Source organism: Argentina silus (genome assembly GCF_951799395.1).
Source record: "Argentina silus genome assembly, chromosome: 1".
In the NCBI taxonomy this organism is placed as follows: Eukaryota; Metazoa; Chordata; class Actinopteri; order Argentiniformes; family Argentinidae; genus Argentina; species Argentina silus.
This window is the reverse complement of record NC_139655.1, coordinates 24,250,264-24,273,195: the sequence shown is the minus strand read 5'-3', so window position 1 is coordinate 24,273,195 and position 22,932 is coordinate 24,250,264. Positions and strand designations below refer to the sequence as shown.

Sequence of the window (22,932 nt, the reverse complement as noted above, 5' to 3'; positions counted from 1 at the left end):
GGCATCCCTGTACCCTATCTCATTTTGATACGTTATCTTTCGCTCCTTTCATATGAAAATAGGTGCTTTCTGCAAGGGTCCGTGTAACACGCTAGATTGATCTCCCCCCGATCCCTCTGCGTCTCTCCCCTGTGAATCTGATATGAGCCTCAGTTGCCAGGGCGAGACACATCACTCCCAATCTAAATATAGATTCGGGGGGAAAAAATCCACCGCTCCTTCCATTTTAAATAATTCCAGTGTTATTAAGGAGCAAGAGATACATCTCATCCTGCTCGCTTTCTCTCTCTCATCCCTCTCTCTCTCCCTCTCTCTCTCTCTCTCTCTCTCTCTCTCATCCCTCTCTCTCTCTCATCCCCCTCTCTTTCTCCCTCATGGCATCCACTTTGTACAGTAATGTGGGGGGGGGGGATTGCTATGTCCATCTGGGTGGGAGATGAGTTCAGAGGGGAGCAGACACACACATTTTGTGGATCTTTATGTGAACCGAGGATTAGCCTTCCGGTCTATATTGTCTCTTAATGGCCCCCTTCTTATTCAGGCTGCTTGAATAGGGCTGAGATTGGAGTCAAGCAACAGAGTTTGGATTGCTATTACTCCTCGTTATCAAAATGCCATCGTGCTTCTCCAATCAAGGAATCTGGAAAATATATCAGGAGATTCAGGAGTATTGTGGCACCAATTGTTTTCTCACTGTCAATACAATCTCTTATAGATAGATGGCTCATGACTTTGAGGAAATACTTGAATTAATTGAAATCGAAAGGATTGAATTCATTTATTTTCATAATTTATTCATATAAATTGACAGGATATATACAGGATGCTATTTGAATAGTTGTTTATTTGCTTTCTTCATTTTCAAAGATGTAATACCAATAACATACTGTACACACTGTAGGTCTGTTCTTCATCTTTGGTACTGTTACCCACTCGCTCGCTCACTCACTAACTCTTATTCAGTTACTCCACTTTTTACCTCTAACCAACTCTATTTCCCTCTCCCCTCTCTTTCTTTACCCCCCCCCACCCCTTACCTTTCCCCCCATCCTTCACTACATACCTCCTCTCTCATCTCTCCTCTTGTTTTCCTCACTGTCTCGCTCCCACTTTTACCCTCCCTCCCTCCTTGTGCTGTATGATTCCTCCTCTCTCTCCCAGCCCATCTGTGTGTGCCAGCACAGGTTGCCCCAGAGACCTGTCTCTCCCTCTCCCTCTGCCTGGGTCACCAGAGACAGACTAGGCTTCTGCTCTGCTGCATCCCGTTGCCACGCACACACACACACACACACACACACACACACACACACACACACACACACACACACACACACACACACACACACACACACAAACATGCACACACACACACACACACACAGACACACACACACACACACACACACACACACACACTCACACTCCTACTCCCTATCCCTCCTTTCCACTCCTTCCCCTCCTCCTCCCCCTCTCCTCCACCTGTCTCGGCTCTATCTCTCCTCTCCTCCATGCTGGGTATATATCAGGCACACCCCACCCCTCCTCTCCTGTCCTCCACCCTACCACAGCACAGCACGGGGCAGACAGAGCGTCACAGCACATCAGGGGGCTAATGAGAAACAGTATGGCCAGGGGATAATGCATCCCAACCTGTCAGGCCATTTCTCTCTCTCTCTACCCCCCCCATCCCTCTCTCCTTTCTGCTTTCCATCCAAGCTGTTCTGCCACTTTCAATCTGCCCTAAGTGGATCTGGAGGGTGCTGTGCGTGTGTTTGGACACCCCTCCAGATTGTGCTTCCCTACACACGGTGTCAAGTGTTGAGGCGTGTAGGGCTCCCAAACCCGCAGATGCTCTCTCTCTGCCTCACTCTTTCTCTCCTTCTCTCTCTCTCTCTGATGAGAGAGAAAGGAAAATATGGCAGATGAGTGATAGAGGTACACAAACATAGTTGATGTAAGCTGGAGATTGCTTGGTGACAACATCTCACACACACCCATGTACGAACCCACATACGCACTCACACACACACAAACACACACACACACACACACACACACACACACACACACACACACACACACACACACACACACAGAAGCACACAGAAGCACACAGGTAGTCCCCAGTGACATGTCTCATTGTGTGTGAGTTGAGGAAATATCTCACAGGATGTAGCTCATAGTGACGAGGAAAGGGAATTGTGGGATGCGAGTGAGCGGCATTGTGGTCTTGACTGTGCAGAGGCCAAGCTAGATGTAATTTACACTACACCGACCACAGGGAGGAGAGAAGAGGGAAACCATTACTGTACCTCGCCCTAGCTACTGCCCCTTCCCATGAGGGACCAAGTGTCAGCTTTCATATCACAATGGATTCATTGCTACTACCCCTCGGCTCACACATGCACGCACACATGCAGGCACGCACACACACACCCTCACATGAAGGTGTTTCATAGATTAGACAGAGAAAGGAAAAGAGATGATGACAAAAAGAAAAAGAATAGGGGTGAGGGAGGATGGGATGTCAGTAGCCGTGTCAAAACATTAAAGAATGATGTGAAAGGAAGGATTGTTGTGACATGATGATTCCTCAGGCTATAATATCCCATTCTCCACTTCTCACATAGAGACAGACGTGCTAAATGGCTGAAAGTGGTTTGTTCTTTATAGCCTCGGGCTCATGTTGACAGCTGTCATTGTATGGAAAGATTGAAATTGGGCCTCCCATAGTGGACGGTCCTATATTAACTGCTTGTTGTCAAGTTTGGAGAGTGTGGTGTTCATTACATAGACCCATCTTGAAGCATGTGAGTTACTGCGTTATTATTATTACATCATATAATAATAATAATTATAATAATAATAATTATAATAATAATGCATTTATTTTGTATAGTGCTTTTCTCAGTACTCAAAGACACTACATTTCATGGAGAGAACAAGACTAGATAGATAAATACAAAGTAAAACAAAAGCACAGTCAGTAAAAACAACAATAAAAAATTGTTAAAGATTAAAAGCAAGTTTAAAAAGATGGGTTTTGAGGGATCGTTTGAAGGAGGAGAGTGTGCCGGATTCTTTGATGTGGTTTGGGAGAGTGTTCCAAAGAGTAGGGGCTACAGTGAAGAAAGCCCGGTCCCCCCAGGTCTGGTGTTTAGTCCTGGTGATGGGGACAAGGAGTTCCGTCATGTTAGTCCCATGCGAATCGACCATGTCAGCAATTTTTACAGACTGCACACAATGTGTTTGTTTATACATTGTTTCGATGTCTGCCACATTTTTCCTATTGCATTCGCGTGGGGTCTGCTGCGCGCAAATTGGACTGTGAAAAGTAGTCATATAGCAAGTGGAAATAGCTAAACAGAAAGCTAACATATTGGAAATAAATGTATGTAGATATATAGTATGAAAGTTATATTTCTTAATCTTAACCCTAAAATATATTCTGCTAATATGTCTTGAGTCATTTATAATTACAAATTACATTATTAATTATTATCACTATTCTTTAATTGCATGAAATGTGTTTCTAAAGTTTTTAAAGTATTATTCCCCTGGAGATGAGCCTCAATTTGTCCATCTCTGTCCAACTCATTGATCTGGGCTATATTCAACTGGGTTCCACTGGCATGCATCTGAGCATTTTTTACCCCACAAAATTGTAGGCATTAACTTTGAGTGGTTAAGGTAAGGGTAAGTTATCAGCTGAAGGCATTATCAAGCATTAGCATTACCAACAACAATTAACAAAAGAAAAAGTCCCAAATGCAATTCAAACCAGCGACGTTTACGTTGCAAGTCAGGCTGTTAATACAGTAGGCCAGTGTTTAAAAGGTGGGCTACCTCAATGCCGCTGCTGTGGCAGACATGAGTTGTGAAGCCACCACAAGGTGACAAGAGCTGTGAAGGATATTTTAAAAGATCCATCCTTCTGTTGGTATAGATTACTGACTATGCTGACATTATTGGTTTTATCCAAATAATTACTAAAATAAAAATGAAAGAGAGAATGGTTTATGATTGCAGAGCTTTTCCTTATCAGCTTGCCTTATCAGATAGATTGGCAAAATCAAGTTTATTATAGAAAATCAGCTCATGAATTATATCAATGAAGAGTGGAAATGTTTTAAATATTAGATTATCTAATCGAGGACCAAGAAATGGGACAAACTTGTGTTTTTCAAATATCTACTCGCATTCTCTCATAGGCTGTGAGATTTGCTCACAGATTTGCTCACCTTCCCCCACTTCCGCCCTCTATTATAATTCGCTGCCCAATACAGGCCTATGAAACACTCCCTTTGAAAAGAGAGATCATTCTCTCTGTATAAATTACTGACCCGCCCCCTCCTCCATCATTGAGCCCACTAAATGTTTTTATTTGTTCCGTAAGGGATAGTGTCTTGAGCAAGTTCTTAAAGCTTTTGAAAAATGATATCTATTTCATTGTACAATGACTTGTCCTGTAAAAGCATGCCCCCTATATATTCAGTGGAGACCAGCTTCAGTTTCAACTAACCCTGTGGCATAACCACTGGCGCTAAAATTCACAATCATGAGTCTGGGAGAAATTGGTGGATAGACAAAGTCTTTTTTTGTGCTGGCTGCTGTTACTGCAGCATGCTTTTCGTCCAGGAATACATGCAATAGAATGTAAAGCTATTGTTCCTCTAAGTATATCAGATATGTTCCTCTAAGTATATCAGATATCATAATTACTAGAAATATACCCAATCCTCAATGCCTGTAGCATTCTCTTATAGCGTCTGTTGCTCTATAATAGTTTTCTCTAATGACATTAGATTGATTGATATTGATTAGATAAATCAATAGAGGATGACTGGTTATGAGCTGCCAACATTGCACTGTACCAACGTCACCCCTAAGCATTGTCCACTGTTTTGCTATTCATATCTTAATGGGCAAGATTAGGATTTGGATGGGCTAAACCATTAATTAGTGGTTAGGGGGTTACTTTGAAGTCAAAACCCATTGACCCTCACACTGACCTCAGTAACTGACCTTAACCTCTCCTACAGTATATGACCATGTACGGTCACAATCGAGTTTCACCTTTAATGACCGTAATAACCACAGAACTCCTACTCTCAGGGTCCACAGGGTCTGATTGCTTTGATTTATATTCCTCTAATACTTTATCGCACCAAATCTGTCAGTGACACAGACAGTGTTGCCTCCCCCGTCCCCCGTCCCCTGTCCCCACCACCTCAATTCCCCACCTCAACACTTTAATTATAACTGTGCAGGCCTGGGATAACTCGCTCAAAGAGCTCAGTCAGTCAATTATTTACAGCATCTCCACCAGAGAGGTGAAAGCGGGTTAACCCTCAGCCGTATAAGGTCTCAAGTCCCTGGACTAGATCTCTGTGTGTTTCTCAGTATCCCGTATGCAGCATTGTATTAATACAATTTAGATAGTCATGTGGAGTGACAGTTCTGTTCACTCTATTTTTACATCGTTTGCTAATTCACAGACAGTACTGTAAACAATTGACTTATGGGTTACCATAAGCACGCGCACACACACACACACACACACACACACACACACACACACACACACACACACACACTCCATCCATGTTTTCACTCCACATCCTCAGCATAGTAAACTCATCTCACAGAATAACAGATGACTTCAATAGCCATGGTAGGATTGGAACCCTCAGGCACACGTCCTGACCTTGACAGAGATGTAGTTTGGCTAAGGAATCAATCCCCTCAGGGTTTTACCTCCTGTATCGATCCTCTTCTCTATCTCATTTACATCTTTATTGTCTGCAGATTATAGCCAATTACATACGGGTCCATTCTTTGTTGGTCCAGGAGTAGCTATGTTGTTGTTATCACAGAATCCACATTCTCACCTTCTCAATTTGTAATTTGTTCAATACCTCCTCCACGCCCCACTGCCATAGCTAATTATGGCGACCGCTCTAGCACAAAATGACTGCTGTGCGGTGTGCATCGCCCAGGTGGTTGTTACACACTGGCCCTGGATGAGGTGAGATATCTGCACTTATGTGGTTTGAGACTTGCGGAAAAGCACTGTGATATCCATTTGTTGTAGTGATATTAGAAATAGTAGTGAATGTAATAATCGTAGGTGTGGTTAAGTATTGTTACTACTACCACCACCACAATCTGTTAAAGTACTTGTAATGTAAGTCTTTAGCCAACTCATGGTTCACACATGATAGGAGTTGTATGGAACTTACTGTAAGTACTGAGGGCACCAGCACCTTTTTAGTCTTTCTATGAGCAATATGAGAAGTCAAGACCATACCACACAGTCAGACAGGCTTGCTTGACAGTAGCCTTCACCACTAAGAGAATACAGGGGTTACTTGAGGGCTATTCACAACAGAGTCAGACCTAATGAATAAACCTTGCTCTGTTGACTAACATAATTCAGTTGCACACTGGACTAACACACTCACCCCAGCACACTGGGCTAACACACTCACCCTAGCACACTGGGCTAACACACTCACCCCAGCACACTGGGCTAACACACTCACCCTAGCACACTGGGCTAACACACTCACCCCAGCACACTGGGCTAACACACTCACCCTAGCACACTGGGCTAACACACTCACCCTAGCACACTGGGCTAACACACTCACCCCAGCACTCACTCTCACCCCAGCTGTAAGTCTGGCTGAGGTCACTCATGTGTCAAGAGGGACACACTGCGTTCTGCGCCCTCTTGAGAACCGTTCAGAATGAATGAAGGGGATCCATTATCTCGTGACCAATCAATTGCCTCTAAGTTTACACTGTGGCTGGGATGATTTATTAAAAAAAAATAAAGAAAAGAAAATAAAGAAAAAAATCTTCTTCTAGCATTGTGACTGCCAATGGCCCCTGGTCTGAGCATTGATTACTTTATCTTATGATGACTGATGGATAGATGATTCACTTACTTAAACAAATGTATTTGCTGTAAGTCGCTTTGGATAAAGGTGTCTGCTAAATGCCATAAATGTAAATGTAAATAAAGTGAGCGGAATTGGGTCCGAAGGAGGAAAACAAGTTTTAATTATGTTCAGTGTCATTCTAAATGTTCTTCAGGCACCTTTGCATTCATACCCTGTGACCATATTAGCTAATGAGTGAACACAAATATATAATGTAACAAGTTCTGATTTATCACTTGTTATATTATCAAATCTACTTCAGGAAGAGTAAGGGTGTACGGTCCAGGTTATTTACTCTTATAACTGAGTCACTTCCTTTTTTGTTATACAACACCACAGTTGTGTGTTTTATAATAGCCTGTTTGTATGATGTTTATGTACAGTCACAAGTGCAAGTGTGATGCAGGCACATATTTAGACACCAGTCATTATCTCTACTGATAAGCAGGCCTATATGAATGAGGCAAAGCACTCAAAAATTTCTAGGTAATGCTAACTGTGTAAATGCTACAAGGGGGATAAATCCTGTCTTGCTACACCTATAACAGAAAATCACGAGTGTTGAGATCTCAGTCCCAGGGATGATGAGAAATACTTGTGTTCAGTCCGAAAAGGAGGTCAGTATCATTGTGTGAAAGCATGAGTCATGTATGGCTCACTATGACATCTCTCTCTCTCTCTCTCTCTACCTCTGTCTCTTTGCCAATCTTATAGTGATGTTTAACAATGTTTGTTCAGAGAATGACGTGGCTAATGGGCCGATGCTAGCACAGTCTGATGTCTAGTATGGTTGAGTGAATGTTGTAGGTTCTGTTTGACATGTTGATTGACGACGGTGTTATCATCAAACCCTTCCATGTCTCCACTCAAGTGTGTTAATATTTACTGACATGTTCTCTAATCCTCTGACATCCTTAACACTAAAGCCTCCGCAGGCGCCCACAGATGCCATGTGACACTTTATAATAAAATAATTCTGCTGTTGTGAAACCAATAGCCCCCTCCTTCCCTGACTTTTCCTAAATGTTTGTTTTTAACATGTTAGCATTGTTACAAGTTCAAAATCATGCATAGAAAAAAATCTGGAAGCATTTTCATGCCTGCCATACCTTTTACTGATAGCCAACACCTCCAAATCACGTAATGAGGCGAGATTAGCACCTGTTCTTCTCTGTTCTGGTCCGATCATTTGTGCTTCACCCTTGATTTACCCTCATAATAGTCATAAAATACCCTCATAAAAATCGAAACTGACCCTACAGTTATGAATGGCTTTCAACCATAATGGCTATGAGCAACATTTGCAGAAAGACAATATCAGTTATTTCCATGATCAATGCATGAGTACATGTGAACAGAAGCTTGGGAAACACACACCGAAGCCTCTGAAGAAGAGATACCATTCATCACACTCTGATGAAGACATGGATAGAATAATTAAGGGTGGGTTTATTTTTTTTCATTTACACGATATAAGCAGTCAGTCAGCTCAAGTGAGATCTAATCAGTCTGTGTAATTAACAATGGCTGGAAAAAGATTTTATCCGAAGACAGCGTTGGAGTAGCTACAGAATGTTGATGGTGATTCGGACCCTGATGAATTGACTGATGAAATGCCTTCTAACATCACTGATGATAGTGACTATGAGCCTGATCCTCAGACCCCTCAGGCTCCACGCAAAAAAACCAGAACGGAACCGACTCAAACCTTACCTCGGCCTCCGACACTTCGGGCTCTACACAGAACCCCCAGAAAGTTACTGACTCAGCCGATGTCACCACCAGCCATGGTGAAGCTGGAGACTGGATGGGACAGTTTAGAAAGAACAGCCAACAGGCAACAACGCAGCAGGTAGAATGGTATCACACAATGTCATTACGGAGAGGCCAGGGCCTACAGATCACACAAGAGGAAATATCAGCAGCGCACTCGACAGTTTCCATTGTTTATTTGACATGGTGATGTTGCAACAAATCAGGGACCATGCCATGCGCTTTAGAAAAAGGAATACGGAATATAGAAACAATACATTTGGTAAATAGTTTATGCTTAAAAAAAAGATATACCAAGTCAATAGAATGACCAGAGTATATGAACTGGCAAGGAAAGGGGAACAAATAAAATAAAATATGTACCAAATGTAAATGTGTGTCATTGAACAGCCTACATAGGCTAAAGCATTATCAGGACAGTGAGGTGTTGGCTATACAATGGTGAACCGTCATTTTTATGAACTCCTAAAAGGGTATGGTGGTTTTTACCCCTGGGGTCTCCATGGTATCTCCCTAGGTGTCTGTAGAACATGCTGTTCTAGATTTCCACATGAGAAGGCTCCATTTAGGAGGAAGTATGGGGAGAGAGAGGTTGTGTTAGGTTAGGTGTCAGGGGAGAGGGTAGTGTAGGGCAACAGATGATACTGTCAACAGGGCATATCCACATCTGGGACCTGTTCACCCATTTGCCTGGGTTCCAAATAAACGTAAAAAAAAATAAAAAAAGAACACAGCATCCTCAAATTTAATTTCGATCATGAATCACATAACAAATCTTGATGAAATCATGTGCATTGGACAAATCAAATAGATAGTTATTCTCTGTCCAGACTTAAACACCCATGGGAATTGATGTTATAGATGGTAGCTGGGCTCCAATGGTATTTCTAACCCTCTTAACCAACGGTGTAATTGAGTTGAGAAGACTATGGCAGGCATTCTAGAGATGAGTATGTGTGATGTTGATAATGGTCTTAGGTATTGATGTCCATTAGAAACGTATAAGGTACCCTGCCCTCCCCAAACACACATACACACACACACATGCATGCAGGCATGCACACACACACACACACACACACACACACACACACACACACACACACACACACACACACACACACACACACACACACACAATACACACACACTACACCTGATCCCCTTACTCTCCCTCTGAGAGGGCTGAGTCCAAGGTTACCAGCACTTAGCATTGATTATTAATGGTAAGGTTGGGAGCGAGAGATTGGTCCGTCCTTTTATGCATACTGGCATTAACGCCAACTTGTCAGAGCATCAGGGCCTTCCTCTTCCCAGAAACGATGCACGAGAAAAGTGCAGTTCAAGAATGTGTGGCAGGCCAAATGGGTTTTTGCTGAACTGAGGGCTGTGTGTGTGTAGGCAGGAGGATGGGGGATTGAGGTGTGTGTGTGTGTGTGTGTGTGTGTGTCTGTGTGTGTGTGTGTGTGTGTGTGTGTGTGTGTGTCTTTTTATTGGAGAGATGAAACTCCAGGGGAGATATATTTTGCCTCTTGTGTTTCGGCAAGTTATCCCCTCCTGTTGTTTTTAATCGGGAAATTGAAGCTTCATGATATTCTCTATGAGGAATTCTACTTGTATGAGACTATGAACAATTAATCCAGAAATGGATATGTGATAATCAGTGATACATCTGCAGACTAGACTGTGTGTGGGGGATAAGGGATAATACAGGTACTTCATGTGCACATTTGTCTAATATATCCCATAATACTCATGACATAGGCCTACTGTACAGTATATTCTTCCCTTTAAAATCTGCTAAATAAATTCAATAATTCTTAAAATTATTACAATGCATTGTTTATTTATTGCACGGGTCTATTCAGTCCAGTTTCAGGAATCTGGCAGTTATGTTTTTCAAAACAATGGACTGCACCTTCTTTATCACAAAAAACAACAACAACAGTAACCAGCCACATGACAGTGATTCACTTGGCATTGGTACAGTTTATTAAAAAATGTGTCATGATCTGTGTTTTCCCATGGTGCATTTGAACAATCTTCCTGTGCCCCACTCAATCCCAATGGACCTGTGCATGCGTCAATGAGTTGCTCAGTGCCTTCTTTCCTCTCCCTCTCTTCCCCTGTATCTCTGACAAAATGCACCTAGGATGTGAACTGTTATTAGGAAGACATTATATTATATTACTTACGTTTGGGGAAAATGGGATTTGGGGCAAGTATAGAGAATCACAACTTTGCTTTGTTGCGTGCGTGTGTGTGTGTGTATCCCTAGGATCAGCCTCACACAGTCATTGATTTGTTCATAAATATCACCCATTTGACATACAATAGCATAACCAACAGTTATGTGTTATAATAAGCCAAAGCAAAAGTAATGATTACGCTTACAGTGTACAGCATGCTCTTATACGACTGAAATGGACTGGTACCCATTTTGTTGCTTCAGACATAACTAGTGCAAGCAAAGTTCATTTGAGCTTCAAGTTTGCTTAACTCAGTTTGGTTTGTCTGTTGTTCTGAGTTGATGACAATGTGGGCCACCTCTGTGTCCCATGGGGTCCTCTGTGTCCCCTGACTGACTCAAACCTAGTGAGCAAAAATATTCACATGTCTGCATCTTTGCTGCTGCCTGGGGGAACATATTAATGCCTCTACTAATCCGATTAACATTAACAATTCCACAGGGGAAATCGCTGCACATCTGCAATGAACAGATAATTATGTTGCCTCAGATGTTTGTTGTCTCCCCCTGCATTTATGTTTTGGACGACCATCAGTTTTGTTTGGTCGGGCATCATTTCAGTGCTTTTCTGTGGGCTTAGTACAAACAAGGGCGAACGCCCTCTTTCTTGGCTCAAGAGCGACTCTTCTGTGTTGTCAGTTGGACTCAGATTCACTTCAGCTGGGCAGTGCAAAGTATTGTTCCAGAATTATACTGTACATGTTGTATTATCTTTTATATTTTGATTCTACTTGCAATGCTGTACAGAATTAACAGCAAGCTATTTTGTTACACAAAACACTCAATGATGTTTGAGATTTGTCATGTATGTATGTCTTTATTCTTAAAGTCTTGTGTGCCTTGTGAAAAACTTACACCCACAGGCATTAGCTACATGGAAGTAGAGGAGAGAAAGTAAAAAGTAGGGGAGAAAGTGGGTAGCCTATACTGCACACATTAGGAGTCCGCTCATCTGAGATATTCTCTACCCTCTTTACTAGGAGTGGGCATCAGTCTAAAGCACACAGTCTGTCTGGGGGGATCTAGTCAGACAGCCTGGGGGTTGCAGCCATGTGACCTGTCTAGGGGCTGTAGCCAAATGATCTTACTCATAGGAGTAAGAAAAAAAATCTGCGTTATTGTCTTACATTAGCGTGTCTTACATCCGTTGCTTATAGTGATGGTATTTGTTGGAAGAAAATGCATCTAGCGTGGACTTGAAACCTAATACTGCTCCACTCCACCAATGCCCAATGGCATTTGCCATTTCATGCAGGATTGGTTGGGCTGGATCTCCGCCTCTGGATCATAAGCATCTTAGAACGTAATTACGACCCAAATCATCAGTGCCTCAAACACCGCAGAGCAATTAATCTGTGCGGAAGCAGTTTTCGCTAATCAATCCAATGGACTCACATTCAGAGCGCAGCAACTCAGCCCTTATTGGATTACACACAGTGAGCGTTTCCCCTGCTCACACACTCACTAAGGGTTGATAGAAAAGTGCTCAGGCAGCTGCTCTGGAGGTTCTGTGGGAGGCCCGGGCCCAGCTGTGAGCCTCGTTTTCAATTACAGCCCTCGTCTGGTGCCAGGTGCCTCGTTTCAGTGGGGTAGCAGACATCTTTAGAATACAACATCAGAGATGAATGTTAAAAGACAGATCCTGTGGAAGACTATCTCTTTGTCAATTAGGTTGTTGATGGGTTTGGGGGTTTTTGAGGTTATGTGTTTGATATCCTCTGCAAACAAATTAAAGGATAAGTTATGAATGAGACAGAAAGAGAGAGAGAGAGAGAGAGAGAGAGAGAGAGAATGAGTGAGCAAACATGCAGAAACACATGAATGTAGGCATACACACATATCCATCCATCACTCTACATATACCCTTTCATATGAATAGATAGATGGCGAATCACAGGATCAGAGATAAATTAACAAGAATATGGCCGATGTGTGATATTTTGAAAGTCACCCTTGGAAGCTACAGTAAATGTAGACTACATGTCACAACTACACTGTGTTTATCCTCCCAGAGATACATTACCTCGCTAATGGAAAACAGAAACAGAAGGATGTTTTCACTAAACTTACTTTGCCCTTTTGGAAACTACACTGTGCATGATGGAAAGAGGATTTGTCTTATTTATTAGTTGCTCCTCGGTTCAAAGGTCGAGGACAACAAGACGTTCTACTGTACCATTTATTTGGTAAAAGTTCACAGACAGAAGACACACCTTAATCATATACTGGACGCATAAAAGACTGTACTCTAATTTTCACTCTCCCTCAAATTCTTCAGGTGGTGATTATGTTCTTCCAGCCCAGTATATTCCGCTGTATCCTGCTGAGATGGGTTCGACTGCTGGGCTTCGCTACAGTCTATGGGACAGTGACCCTCAAGCTCTACCGGTAATCTTCTGTTCAATCATCATTAACCTGACAGGGAGGTATATACTGTACTGGGGTCATGGGGCGGCTCAAGGATCTGGTTTATAATGGAGATAATGTCAATCAAAGGGGATAAATAACTAATTCTGCACACCGACAGACTAACTCATCCCAAGTGAGGCACTTTGGGTTAGGAAAAAAGTCAGCAGTCACCAGAAGTTCAAGTCACCAAGAGTTTTTTTCAATACATTATCTTCTGCATTATCTTCATCTTTATAGTACAATCCCATTTTAACATTTTGTGTTCCACATCCACCTACATTTGTCCATCCTCATTAATACAAGCTGGGCAATCCCCAATTGACTACGGTGATGTTACTCTTTAAATACAATTACAGTGAAGGTAAGAGCCAGCAAGTGTTGGAGCAGCGTGTTTCTTGGTCAGTTCATCAGAGGCACACTTAAACTGCCTTCGTTGCCTGGTTAAGCACGACTGTTGTAGAGAGTTGTACAGTTAAAGTAAGGGAAGAGAAAAATCTTTGTACTTTGGTACAAATTGTCTCAATTTATTACATTTTATCGAATGGGCGAGATAGACAGAGGCAGGAGACAAATAGAGTGAGGAGTGTGTGTATGTGTGTTTCTGTGTGTTTCTGTGTGTGTGTGTGTGTGTGTGTGTGTGTGTGTGTGTGTGTCTTTGTGTATGTGTGTGTTTGTATGTGTGTGTTTGTGTGTGTGTGTGTGTGTGTGTGTGTGTGTGTGTGTGTGTGTGTGTGTGTGTGTGTGTGTGTGTGTGTGCTGTGTGCACACAGGGAAAAACTCAATTCAGAGAAGAAGAGAGCTTTGGGATAGAGGGAGAATGGTGAAGGTTAGCACATCTGAAAGGTTGATAATGAGACATGGGCTACTGTATTTAAAGACATACAGAAGCGTGGTCAGAAAATTGCAACAGCGGAGTTGGCGGCAGGTGAACATGTCAAAAAGGCCTAATGAAGCTTTTAATTAAGGAGAGGGGATGTGAGTTTTTGCAAGGCTAATCGGAGTGGGAGCGCGGCGGCCCCGCAGAGGTGGAATTTAACACATTGCACAGATCCATTTTTGATAAGGCCACATTAAGGGGATTTTGAGGACACTTCATCAATGTGTCTCAGAGTTAGGGGCTAATAATGAGGATGGTTCCACCATTTCCAGCGATTACTACTCTTGTTCATCTGGGATTGAAAACATACAGTATACTGTATGTAAAAGTGGTTTAAGACATGGGATAAGAGATAGGAGATATGTCACTGACAATTACAGTGTATTAGCCTGTACATTACAAATGCATGCTATGTTGATGACTATGATGATGACGATAATGGTAATGGTGATGATGATGACAACAACGACGACGATGCTGACAACAGGTGACTATGATGACGGTGACTTGGATAAATAATACTCCCCAACCATCTTCTTACCTTACACACTAACTCTCTCCCACTGCAGGGTCTTGAAGGTGTTCCTGTCCCGCACGGCCCAGCGCATCCCCTACATGACCAGCTGGCGGGTTCTGCGTTTGCTCGGCATCATCCTACTCATTGTCTGCTGGTTCCTGGTGGCGTGGACCTCCGCCGTGTGCCAGAACCAGGACAGGAACCTGGCCCTCGTGGAGGTGGGCTATACACCCGATGGCCTGCAGTTCAGCATGTGCCTGCTGGACCGCTGGGACTACATGATGGCCGTCGGTGAGTGCTAGTTCTGTTTCTGTTTTTCTTCTTCTGAGTGGGGTTTGGGGTAGGAGACATCTTAACACATATACCTACCCCCAGTGCAGGTAATCTGCATGCGTGCATCCGTGCATCCGTGTGTGTGTGTGGAATCAATGGCTTTCATGGTATGAGGGTGTGAGGAACCCCGCTGAAAATGTGTAGAGAGTTAGTGGATTTAGAGAGAAAGAGAGAAGAGAGAGAATGAACGGGTCAGAGTAGGATAGTGGTTCCCTTTTTACATCAGACAATTGGTACAGACAGTCTGCCTCCCTCTATATTTATGATATTTGGCTACTGTTATCTGTTTCTCTAAAACAGACATTAACTCTCTCCTTTGGTAGTCTGGAAGTTTGCCCACACGAGGGAGAGGGTGTGCCAAATAAAGACAGATAAAAACATCAAAGCTACTTTGAGAGGAATAGAAGCTGTGAAAAGCTGGGACGTGGAAAAAACAGACTTGTTTTTAAGCATGCTGACTAAGGATGCTCCAAGGTCCAGCAGAAAACAGAGCACTGCCCCTGTTTTGCATTTGCAGAACAGGTGTAGCCCGCGGCAACGATTACACACTGTGATCTAATGAAGCCAAACATCTTTGGGTTCAAGAGGGCCAAATCACGCAGGTGGAACTTGGGGTTGTTTTGAAAGTTATATTCGTATAACTATGTTTTATTTTTCACTCTGGTGTGTATGAGTAATTATAGGAAACCATTTTGTCTATTTGGTGACCACTCATGTAAATACCTATGAGGGGCCATGGTAGATCACAGACAGTGATGACTCTCGATGGACCGAGGTCCTCACAGCCCTTTACAATAAACATAACAAACAGGCATTTTTCTGATTTTGAGTGTTGGTCCTGCTGTGTAATGTAGTGCACTTTACTGAACACACACCTCTGTCAAACCTTGAAGCGCTTCCATTCATGCAGACAAGCACTGTGAATGTCAAAATAATGGTGACAGATTTTCATGGGAGAAGCAGACGTTTATTGCTGTCAAGCCAGCTACCCAGAATACATTACAGTATATGGGGTGTCAAGGGGGATGGGGGAATTTATAAAACCTTGGACGAGTCTGCTTGCTACAGCTCCATCTGCAATTGTCAGTCAGACAGTGTCTAGAGAATACAGACACCAAGAACGGGTTTCATTGCATTTATTGAACATGTCATTTTTCAACATGCCCGTGTTTTACTGCGATATTGCTCCGGGTCCATGAGAGCATTCAGCTGTGGAGTGGATGGGTGCTAAGTGTTTGTAGAGGTACATATGGGTATGTACTGTATGCACTGTAAGCCAACGGCTCCTCTTCCTTTAGCTTGACTGCCATCTATTGTGTTGACGCTCTCTACTTCCTGCTTCCTATTCCATAGCTGAGTTCCTGTTCCTGCTGTGGGCGGTGTATCTATGTTACGCCGTGAGGACGGTGCCGTCAGCATTCCATGAGCCTCGCTACATGGCCATCGCAGTTCACAATGAGCTCATCCTCTCTGCCATATTCCATGTCATCAGGTAAGACTAACCATAACCTAGCTATTTTAGAGAACGCATGAGAGGTAATGTGCCAGTGGGGAATTTCTTCCCTTATTGCATTGGTCATATTTAGCCAAAATAGTACAATACAGTATCTGAATAAACATGGACTTAAGTTTGTCAACAATAACTAACTGTCTTTCAAATAACTGTTGGCTTGCGTTTTACTGTAGCATTGCCAATTGTGTTGACTGTGTCAAATTCTGCATGCAGCTTGGCTCCTTATACATGTCATGACCTACAAATACTTGGAGTGACATCTATGGTTCATTTCACATGAAGTCATTTGTAACATATGGGAAACAAATTCAGTGCCACTACATAATGGGTTGTTTTTATTGTATCAAAAACTCTGAATCCAGTGTACATATCAGGTTGTACTAGACATAAATGAGATATAGCACTGTTTATGCTGTTTATGCTGACACTACAAAACCCATTCCCAGTTGGAATCCTCCTAATTGAGAGCTCAGCTACATTAGATTATTCCATAATTAGCCACGTCAGGATGATTTATGTTTTGACACCATGTAGATGTTTTGAGCTATTGGCAGCAACATCTCAATTGCAAATTAAAAGCCATTATAGACAAATTGCCCTCCAATGTTTGGACCCAAATAGGTTTGGAAGGCGTTGAGGTTTGCAGTTTAGCTGTTCAGATGGTACAAGCATTTCACATCCGGGAGTGTGTTTATAGCACCATTCCTTTTAATGGAGTCGTAGTGGTAGGATGGTCTCAGCAGCTAAAAGCAAGACTAGGCCCTTATAAATGTAAACACTTGTCTACTCTGCCTAGGAGATGCTGAGACGTTGCCACCAGGGACTACAGCTTGTGCATGTTAAAGCACACAGAATCCATTGCTATTACTGATCTTACCTACACTGTGCTCCCACTGTGACCAGTGAAAGTCCAGACTTCCTGGAATATCTGTGTGGCTAATCAGGGAACAATACAATCTGTTCTAGGTGTTGTTACTGGACATAAAAAAATCCAAAGATAACAACTGTTAAAACATTGAGGGATATGAGCGTTCCCCATCAAGCCCTCTAGGCAGATAGGATACAGTACGCCAAGGCGATTAAGTCTTCAACCACACAGGAACTTAGTTTGAACTCCTCACTAAAGATGAAGGAAAGAACACTTCAAAGCTTTGGGTCGTATGATTCGCTAGACCTTCGCCTCCTTTCATGCCTCTCAGCTATAACTACTGTAAATGAGTGTTAATTATCCATTCGCCAACTTCAACAAAATAATGAGCCTGCAGGATGGCATTTACTTGGGTGTAGGCTTTCCATTGCTTGAATAAGCGTGTGACAGGATATGCCTCTGGATCATCATACTGTAGCTGCAGTAATTAAAGCTCTATTCCAGTTCTATTCCAGTTCTATTGGTGATAAACTGCCTGCATGGTCTTCGAATTTAGAAGTCCATTGAAAGTACTACAATTGCCCAGAATGTTATTTTGGTCTTGAAATAGCGCCTTTTTGAATAACGAATAACTGACACATTTGAACAAGGAAGTGCATTACGTATCAATCCTAGAAATGAAACAACCAGATAGAAGCAGTGCCCCATACTGTAATCCAATTTAAGGGTGAACATTTCCAGGAGGGCAAATGGATTGTTGAGGCAGACCATGCAGCATGATAAACCTTGCCAAGTAGTGGAATGAAATATGTTCACGCCTAGACAGACAGTGCATAAATCTAGTTGGGCTTAAAATAAACGTGTTATATCCTGTTTCTGTCTCTCTCACTGTCTGCAGTGTCTGAGAAGTTTACTGTAATGCAAAATACTCTTTTTGATTCCACAAGTATCATTCAACTTAATTCTACAACATGGAATATGTGCTTAGAGTTTTGGACGGATGTTTAGAATGAGCAGTTTTGCCTTTTATGCTATATTGTTTCTTTGAATTACCTGTTTTTTTAATGTGTTGGGTGTACAGCAGCTGGGACAAAACATTGTTTGGTATAATTAAACAATCTATTAGATTGGTATAAATGGATCAGATATCCAATACAGACATGTTAACAGTGACATTATGTTTCCAACAGGCACAATGTATTCCTGTGTGCTGTTACTTACCAAGAGATACCAGGAGTCAGTGGTATTTTAAAATGAGTTGTATGATTTATGACCCTGCATAACATTATTCAAAAAAGACAGAATGTGAATATCGCTAGAATATCACCTGTACCCCAACAAAATCATGGCTAAATATAGATTGAGGACCTTGGCTGGTATTGTTTTAGAATAACACTTTATTTCACAGTCCACATACAATTGGTATGGTTAAAATACATCATAATGGTACTCTCTATGCAATTCCTTTTTCTTTTTCCAATGAATGTAATGTTACAGATTAGTATCTCAAATAGGAAATACAGAGTTATTATAAAGCGCATGGAAATTCAAGTATACTGTAGGTATTAATAAACTTAAACAAATGCATGATACATGTATTCACTCTATCTACACCCCCCCCCCTCTCCCTTTACAGGTTCACTCTCGCCCCTGAACTCCATCCAGACTGGATGCTGTTGCTGTTCTTCGCTCACACCCACCTGACTGTGACTGTCACTCTGGGGCTACTGCTCATCCCCAAGGTACATGTATAACTGTCATTTGGAACATTTGAATGGTCTTACACCTCTATGTAGTTCTGCTGTAAATACTCTGGTAACAACATTGTATTAACATTTTCTGTTAAACTGAGAAATTGTACACTATTTTGCCAACTGCAGTTCCTGTTTGCCGGTACCCACATGAGAGAAGATATAGCCTCTGAAGCCTATGAGGACGAGTTGGACATGGGTCGCTCTGGGTCTTACCTCAACAGCAGCATAACATCAGCCTGGAGCGAACACAGTCTGGATCCCGAAGACATCCGGGTGAGCAGCCCTTCCTTTTGCAGTTTCCTTTAGTGAATTCTGTCATTCAAATGAATAACCTGGTGATACCTTTTGAAATCCTTGTCCTTAGAAAAAATACTGAGCTATGGCAGTTTTTTATTGCAGACGCCAGACGAAATGGGCCAGCTCAGTTCTATTAATGGCTGTGGCGTAAGGTCTTGCGACAGTCTTTGGGAAAAACGTACCAACGTGAGCAGAAGTTTCTGTTTATTTGTTAGAGCTGAAGAAGTCTCTCACCAAAGACTTGAGCACATTGTCCAGGCCTATTTATCAGACCGAAAGATATGATCTCCTGATATCCTGTTTGAGAGCAGTCACTGTATCGGATGAGCACACAAACAGAAAATACAATACATTCAGGACCAATGCTCAGAGGCTGTTTCAGACCTAACAATAAAACACACTTAGTTTCCTTATTTAATGCTGTCCAAGACCGTCTTGTCTTTCTTTTATGTCAAAGAGCATGTTATATACTGTAGTACGTCGTTGAGGCACTGTCCGTAATTACGTGTTCTAAAGTCGTATTGCATGTTCTCTGTGCAAAATAACGTCTGCTTTTTTGTAACACATTGTGTTTTAGTTCAAATAGATCATGTTTATCTATATTTCATATTATGTTTTTAGATAATTAAATGGATCTATCTCTTTGTCTCTCTCTTTTGTTCTTTTCCTTGTTATTTAATGAAATATACAGGAGGAGCTGAAGAAACTCTACTCTCAGTTGGAGATCTACAAGAGAAAGAAGATGTTGGCCAACAACCCTCACCTGCAGAAAAAGCGTAGCTCAAAGAAGGGCCTAGGTCGCTCGCTTATGAGACGCATCACTGAGATCCCAGAGACGATGCACCGCCAGTGCAGTCGTGAAGACAAAGAGGCCGGAGATCACGGAAGCAACAGAAACAGCATCTGCATCTTGAGGAAGAACCCCTTTGACCCCTCTCACATAGGGAAGCCTCCCAAAGAAGAGTCCCTGAAGAGTAAGGTATTCTCTTTGAAGAAATCGCACAGCAGCTACGACCATGTCCGTGACCCCAGCGAGGATTCCAACAGCTCCACCACAGACAAAATGGAAGTCGCCACTGCAGAGGGGTCCCTTCTGGACTCCCTGATGGGCAAGAAGCTGGTCAAGAAGAGGTCTAACGAGAAGCTAGACGCTGCAAGTGAATCGACAGAGTCAGTCCCCTTGGTCTGCAAGTCGGCTAGTGCCCATAACCTGACTGCTGACAAGAAACCCATCCACCCGAGGACATCTATGTTGCAGAAGTCCCTCAGTGTCATTGCCAATGCCAAAGAGAAGACCATGGGACTAACTGGAAAGACGCAGAATGTGGAGGACAGCAACAAGAAGGGCCAACAGAAGAGCAAAGAAACCAAGACCAGTCCTGAGACCAAGACCAGTCCTGAGTCAGAGGATGAATGCTATCCCAAGATGATTGTTAGCCAGTCGGTGGAGTACAGACAGACTGCAGCCAAAGCCGGCATCATGAAGCAGCAGGTGAGCGGCAGCCAGCCGTCTATATGCTCTGACCCCGCAAAGAACAAGGAGCTCTACGATCTCTCTGAGGTGTGCCCCTGGGAAGTGGAGGACCTCCAGACGCCTTCAGAGAACAAGGTCCAGAAGCATGTGTCCATAGCACCAGAGGAAACCACCACAGTCCATGGAAATGGCACCAAGTCGGTCAAACCCCAGCAGCAAAAACAGAAAGGCACAGATCAGTCCCCATCAAGCATCCGTCATTCTAAAGACGGCCAGAGGATAGTGGACCGAGCAGACATATGCCCTTGGGAGGACGGCGGTGAGAGCCATACCTGGGTGGAAGGGTCAAAGCAGAATCAATCCTCCAGTCAAGTTACCCAACCTGCTCAGACTGCCCTGCCTAACCAGCCTTACCCTTCAGCAGAGAGCTCCAAAACCCTGCCGGCTGATGTTTGCCCATGGGACTTCGAAGAGGCGTCATCCAAGGTGATGGAGGTGGCTCTTTCACCCGACAAGGTCAAAGGAAAGGCTGCTTTATCAGAGCCCTCCAAATCAACAGGTAGCTCATTCCAACCAGTCACAAAAGTTGACATCTGTCCCTGGGATTACGACACTCCTGTCGTTTCTCAAAGTTCTGCGAAAAGCCCTAGTCCTACTCAGGTTTCAAAAACAAAGGAATCCTCCTCCAAAAAGAAGGGCACACCATCCACAAGAACAGTAGACAAGGATAAAGAGAAGACAAAAGACACTGGCGATGAGAAAGGTAGAGCAAAAGCCAAGGACAAGAGTAAATCCACAGAGAAACATATGAGTCAATCCAAAATGGCGGAGTTGTGCCCTTGGGATGCAGAGAGTAGTCAGGAAGTGCCAATGGTAGAAAAGTGGAAAAGTGCCAACGTTGGAGCAGCCAAAGGAAAGCAGGCCGATGTCTGTCCGTGGGACATTGAGGATTTGCCAGATAAAAAGGGAAGAGACAAGAGTTCTACTTCAGCAAAACAGAGCGGTCTAAATCCCAAAGGCGGGGTTGTAAGTGGTGCAAAAAAGGCAGATGTTTGTCCCTGGGACTGTGATGACAGTACATCAGGGAACAAGGCATGACACTCAAGCTAAATGGACTTCTGAAAAAATAGTTCTTGTTGTATACATTTTTTCCACCTTAAAGTCCTCAAATATGAACGTTTACTATTAATATGGTGACTTGGATGAAAAGAAGATCAAGTTGCACAAGTTGCCTTCCTTTCCAATATTTTTTCCCTTTTTTGTCTATTTTAGAAAAAAAAATGAAAACATACAAAAAACTAAGCAACAAAATCATAATAAGCATTCCAGATTATTACAGAGTATTCTTAATGATAAATATTAGTCTTACAATTATGCAACTTTTACTTCACTGTATGTGCAATGTTGAAAAGATACATTTATCATATTCTCTATTCAGTCAACGAGAGTTTTTTTGACAATAACATCAATATCACCTCACCTTTAAATAGGTCACATTAGATGGCACGCTAACATTTCATACTATTAGAATAAACAGGAAATGGATGTCATGAAAATCCAAGTTGTTGCAGGTTTCAGAAATTGAAGTGTACAAAATGGTTTAGCATAAACTACATTGTCTGTGTTTAAGGTGAGAGTGGCTTGGAGCAAACATAAAATGAATGCCAAAGAATAAGATAACAAATTAACAAAATAGGAATATCCATAAGATCTCACATCAATCATGTAATGGTAAACTTCATTCCATTAATTGTTGGGTGCCCAAGCCAAGGCACTGCTAGTGAGAGAATCGGCCTATAGCACTTTAGCCAAAACTCAACAACGTGTATAAAAGATATGCTGTATGCAGGCATCCTCTTGTTATGATTTGCATCATATCCTCCCCCAGTTCAGTCTCATGGTTTTACCAGGTACGTGATATC

At 42.6% G+C, this 22,932-nt stretch overlaps 1 protein-coding gene across 1 annotated transcript in view; it reads left to right on the top strand.

Moving 5' to 3' along the window:
• The window catches only part of gpr158a (G protein-coupled receptor 158a), a gene marked incomplete at its 3' end in the record, with an annotated part of 72,234 nt that extends 50,126 nt beyond the window's left edge, over window positions 1-22,108 (top strand). The window contains exons 6-12 of the mRNA XM_083665216.1: window positions 13,247-13,356; window positions 14,824-15,062; window positions 16,458-16,596; window positions 19,122-19,227; window positions 19,366-19,512; window positions 19,639-19,722; window positions 20,228-22,108. Coding sequence (XP_083521342.1) covers window positions 13,247-13,356; window positions 14,824-15,062; window positions 16,458-16,596; window positions 19,122-19,227; window positions 19,366-19,512; window positions 19,639-19,722; window positions 20,228-22,108 — 2,706 coding nt within the window. The remainder of the gene's footprint in view (window positions 1-13,246; window positions 13,357-14,823; window positions 15,063-16,457; window positions 16,597-19,121; window positions 19,228-19,365; window positions 19,513-19,638; window positions 19,723-20,227) is intronic.
• Window positions 22,109-22,932: the final 824 nt, after the last annotated feature.